The 5,614-nt window shown below is 41.3% G+C and overlaps 1 protein-coding gene across 1 annotated transcript; it reads left to right on the plus strand.

Annotated features, from left to right (window-relative positions):
• The first annotated feature begins 536 nt into the window (after positions 1–536).
• Positions 537–5,161, plus strand: INSL5 (insulin like 5). Its single transcript, XM_053447839.1, is given in 5 exon segments — positions 537–596; positions 2,744–2,897; positions 2,900–2,932; positions 5,005–5,034; positions 5,037–5,161. Coding segments are annotated over 5 exon segments (402 nt in total).
• Positions 5,162–5,614: the final 453 nt, after the last annotated feature.

Here is a 5,614-nt window from a genome sequence, read left to right on the forward strand (position 1 = left end):
AGTAAACTTAGTTGCAGTTTAGGTGAGAAGGGAAAAGTGACGTCAACCTCCAAATAAAGAGGATTAAGTGCTCTAGTTAGGGATACAAGCAACAAACTTTTGTTGGTCAGAACATGGAAAGATTCATTTTCATTTTGATTATCTTCTCTGGTTGGACCTTGAGTTATCTGGAAGCAGTGATATCTGGCGGCCTGAGTGAAGAGCGTTGAATGCCAGGCTGTTTGGATTTTATTCTCTAGGTAGTGCTGAGCCGTGGGAAGGTTTTGGATCGGGAGTAAAGGAATCAGGCAAGTATAACAAGACTTAGCATTTCAAGTTCAAAGGGAGCCCTTAGGTAATTCAATTCAACCTTTCAATTCACAAATGGCAAATCATAAAGCTTTGGAAAGTGAAGCTCCACAGCTAGGGCTTTCATTATTGGGATTAGCTTTTTACCGGGTAACTGACCTAGCTGATTAGCTTGCCTCCATTTGGTCACCGGCTGAGCTCAGGTCCCACTGGCCTTGCATTAGTGTCCCCAGTTAAGGTAAGCCCTGATGAGACCTGCAAAGCTGGCAGAAGAGAAGACTATTTTGAGCCGAGGGGGATCAAGTCAGGTTGGTAGCAGCATTCAGAGGTATCAGAGTGGATCTGGCATCCAGGGCAGGGATTATCCCTTGGCTGAATACTTTTCTCCTGGCCTGTGCAGAAGCCCAGCCCAAAGCCACTGCAGCTAGTGCTATGTTAATCCTGGCATTATCAAGATGCATAGTATGAGTCTCCAAAGAAGGGAAGAAGTTGGTGATAAATGGGTAAATAATTGCCGATGTTGCGGGTGTGCAGGACTTGGTCATGCAAAGGTCCCTCTGGAGTTGATACATGACAGATTCACCCACAACTTTGACCTAGGGAAGGATGAGGTGCTCTGTCTGTAGTCAAAACCATTCCTGGCCCTTAGGTCTCTTGCTTAGCAAATGATTCTCCTCCAACCTCCCAGTTGTGCAAGCCAGAGACCTAAGTACCATTTTGGGGCCTCCTTATTCCTGATACCTAATCAATACCAAGTCTCCTATGTTTTGAGTACTGTAAACTGCCCCATCCTTTCTGCAATAACCTTAGTTTAGAACACATCATATCTCATCTAAATTATTGCAAAAGACTTTTTTGTTTCTCCTGCCTCAAATCTTCCTCTTAATCAGTTCCCCATGCTGCAGCTGGAGAGATTGAGAAAGCAACAATTCTTTGAAATAATATTTATTTTTCAGAGTCAGAAATGCTTTCATTCAGAGCATAGGTTATTTTGTTCCATTTTCTGGCTTCCATACAGAAAAATGGCAATGTCACAAGAAGTATGGGTGATGTGATTTTGATCACAGGCTGAAAGGATTTTTTTTTTTTAACCAGAGATCACAGAAGAGAAATCAATTAAAAAAAAATTATTTTTCGGGGCGCCTGGGTGGCTCAGTGGGTTAAGCCGCTGCCTTCGGCTCAGGTCATGATCTCAGGGTCCTGGGATCGAGCCCCGCATCAGGCTCTCTGCTCAGCAGGGAGCCTGCTTCCTCCTCTCTCTCTGCCTGCCTCTCTGCCTGCTTATGATCTCTCTGTCAAATAAATAAATAAAATCTTTAAAAAAAATTATTTTTCAATTTGCTACAAAGTGGGTCAACAACTCTTTATGATCTCAAACTGCGTCAACCCAGTTTAGGTAAGAGCTTTGTAAAAATGAGTACTTTTAGGAAGTTTACCAGAAGAGAAATTTCACTATTTTGCTCCTTGAGGGTGATGTATTCAGTTTTCTATTACAAAACTATGTATTGATAACTGCATGCCTAAGTCACAGGGTGGAGGATAAGAAGAAGGATTCTGGTCAGAGGAATTCTCCTATGTTCTAAAGGAAAGTTATCTTTTCTATTCCACCCAATGGGGAGAGAAGAAGATAAACGTTTATCTCATTAGCTTTAAGAAGCAGTTACTATCACAATTTTACAAAGAAGGATTCTTGGGGAGGTTCAATATCTTGATTAAGATTCTAGATCTTCTAGGGGCACCTGGGTGGCTCAGTGGGTTAAAGCCTCTGCCTTCGGCTCGGGTCATGATCCCAAGGTCCTGGAATCGAGCCCCACATCAGGCTCTCTGCTCAGCAGGGAGCCTGCTCCCCCCCCCCCCCGTGTGCCTCTCTGCCTACTTGTGATCTCTCTCTCTGTCAAATAGATAAATAAAGAATCTTAAAAAAATGATAAAAAAAAAAAAAAAGATTCTAGATCTTCTAAGTGAAGATTGAAACCCAAACACGAAAATCTGAGTTCTTAAGTTAGCTTTCTCATGGCTTTGAGAGAAGTGTGGCCTTCAATACTCACTCTTCTGAGATAGGTTTTCCCAGTCTAGAGATAGGGTTATCAAAGTTTAAAGGGTTTAAAATTTGCCCCATCTTACTCAGTAATTGACAAGGCTGACACTGAAAGTCCTTCTTGGCTACCTTCAAAGCCTGTGTTTTTCTGGTTGTCAAGAGAGCATTCTGTTTATTGTCTTCTCACAGCTGCAGTTAATGGTGAAAGTGTTCAGAAGTCACTGAATAACTAGCAATAATCATAAAAGCACATTATCAAAACTTCATGATGTAACCTTTGTGCTTCGCAAATATTTTAAAACGAGGTTCTGACTAATAAAATGTCAGGAAAGTTGGCATAAATGACAAGAGCATGACAGTAACTTCAAAACTTTGTTTGGCAATATTCTCCACATCAGATTCTTATTCAATCCTCAGGTCTGTGGGCTGAGGGATGAAGGGCTCCCTTTGACTTTAATTCTATTCCCTGTCCTACTTGCCATCTCAGAAGTGAAGAGTGAGGTATCTATGAAGCTCTGTGGGCTAGAGTTCATAAAAACCAACGTCTACATCTGTGCTAGTTCCAGGTGGAGAAGCACCTGGAAGGGATCCCTCAAAGTCAGCAAAGTAACATTAACTCATGTGACTCTTTCACTTATTTTTTTTTCTAGGCTCTTTTTAGCACCTGTTTCTCTAGACTTCTAAGCCACTTCTGTGTCAGTTTAAGGGGTTAGTTATCAAAATAAATTGAATTTGGCCTGGGAAAAAAGCTTGCTACCGTTCAGAAAAGAAGGACTTCATTTGCTTTAGTCTCCAGCTTGAAGTCATTTGATTGCGTAAGCACTTCGATGAGTTCACCAGCTGTGGCCGGTGCAATGGGGTCTAGAGAGAAGCATGTGATTTCACGCACAGATAACATAGAATATAAGAAGTTGGAATTCAGGCCGGTATTAAATAAGGATGGATGGAAGGAAATGTAATTAGGCACTTATTAAGGGCCAGGTAGTTTCATGTGCAACATTTCATTCAGTCTGCTGATAAGCATCCTGTGAAGTAAGTAATATTACCCCCACTTGCCATTTTACTGGGGACAAAATTTTTTACCCAGTTAGTAGGTATTGTGGTGAGGGAGTAAACCAGGTCCATCTGGCTTCCACAGCTGAGGTCTTTGTTCTCTACTGTGCCTCAGCAGGGAAAAAGTAGATGGTGAACCACTGTCATAAATGATAGCACCATAGAGGCAGTGGTTTTGATAGAGGCCCTAAAGGACCGGTAGGGTTTGGGGAGTTATGAGGAGTGGGATGATGTGGAATTCTGGTGGGAATTTCAGTAGGAATTATTTAAACAGGATGTTGAGGGTAGGAATGAGCCTAATGTGTTTCAAAAATACTGAGGGGACCGACTTCCCTATTTATTTCTTCATTTTCAATTCAAGAAGTTTGACTAAAATTTTCTGCTAATCCTATATTAAAGTGTGAGGTAGAATTTATTTACACACTATTTTAATCATAAGTGTTGTAGTTTTACAATAAAAAGTTAAAAAAGGAAAATGTGATTACATAATAAATGTTATGACATATATAATTGTAAAGGTTTCAATGCAGTTTCAGATGACTTTGTTAAACAAAAATATTTTAGAAAGTGACCCACAGTTTCCATATTTTGGTGGTCTAATTTCTTGAAAAATTATGAACTTAACACTCCCATAATGAGAGGTTCATAGTTACTAGATGTTAACAGATACAATAAGGGTTTTTAATCTCAAGAGAGTAAGCGAATTTACCAGGCTTACCATTATTTATCCATCTTTGCGTCAGCAAACCAAAATGCACTAGAAAGAATACATTTGGAATATCTATGAAACACATGGAGGTGGAATTGATGTCTGTGCAAGACTTTCTTTTTACCACCACTGACGTCATCATACCGTGTATTTAATCTTTCACAGAGCATTTTTCAGAGTATTTTCTCACATATTATTTCTTCGACCCATTAGTGGTTTACTAATCAGCATTCCTTCATGTAGGTTTTCTTGGTGCTTGCCAGGACGGCAAGGTACTGATAAGTAAGTTGGAACCACGTTACACTGAGGGAGGACTTTGGGAAAAACACTCCGATAACAATGGGAACTACTTCTGTTTTCAGACATAGAGGTTTAAACTCCACTTCCTTCCTTACTGCTCAGCTTTGCAGGGCATACCCAGGGCTATTTGTTGTTTGTGTGTTTTTTTTATTTATAGCACATAACTAATACCTTGGAGGCTGCTGGTCAACGAGCAGAGGAAGCCAGTACGGTGCAAGGCGAGCCCTGACTCCGTTACTCCCTGGCCCCCAGCCACTGGTTGTGTCATCTCTCCTCTCTGCTCTCATGTTCCCTCCTCCACAAAATGAGGAGGGTGGAGAAGACCGAGTTCTCCCCAGAATGTCTAATCTTTCGGAAACCAGACCAAGAGTTCAAGAAAAGGATGTATAGGATTCAATTTCCTTTAAAAAATCCAGTGCGTTTCCCCAGGCATAGAACTTGGCGGCTACCTTCCTTCTTTGTCAGAGCCCTCTGAGGAAGTCTGATTTTTTTCTCTCCCATACAGCTGAGTGAGGAAATGACCTCCAGCCCCTAATGAGCCTGTTTCTGAGGGAAGCACAGCACAATCCCCCGCCTCCCCTGACACCTCACCCCCCCCCCCCCCGCACCCCGCCAGAGGTGGATTCCTCAGGGGAGGAAATTTTCTGGATGGACAGCTGCCCACTGAAGGATCTTAGGGCTCAAAGCAGCATTGGGTGATGTCGAGACAAGACTTAGGAAGTGTGGGCTGCCCTGCCTGCTGTTCCATACCCGATTTGCTGGCTCTTTGTTAAGACCAGCGCTGATACCCAACGATGGTGGAGGTTTAGCGTGTGTTAACATGTTTTTTACAGCTCAGGACAACGTTTATATTGTGTTATTAAAATAATGGCTTTTGGCGAGGTAATCTTTCTTTCCTAAAGGTTGTGGGTGAGTGGTGAAAACCACAATGAAGTCTATTTTCTCCCTTTGCCAGGGTGAATGCACTGTTCTTTTAAAATTTTAACGAAGCCTTTGAAATTTTAAATGCTGTGCAAAGTTGCAGTAAAAATGCCATAAACCAAGCTCACTGTGATTTTTCTCCTTTAAAAAAAATTTTAAAATAACTTTAAAACAGTCAACAGATTAGGCTGGTAAGGGAATGTAAAAAAAAAAGAAAAAAGAAAAAACGTAAAAAGAAAACAAAAATCAACCATTACCTCATCATCTAGAAATAACTATCCACTCTTAACCATTGGGCTGCTGTA

The sequence above is a fragment of the Lutra lutra genome, chromosome 4 (genome assembly GCF_902655055.1).
Source record: "Lutra lutra chromosome 4, mLutLut1.2, whole genome shotgun sequence".
Classification (NCBI taxonomy): domain Eukaryota; kingdom Metazoa; phylum Chordata; class Mammalia; order Carnivora; family Mustelidae; genus Lutra; species Lutra lutra.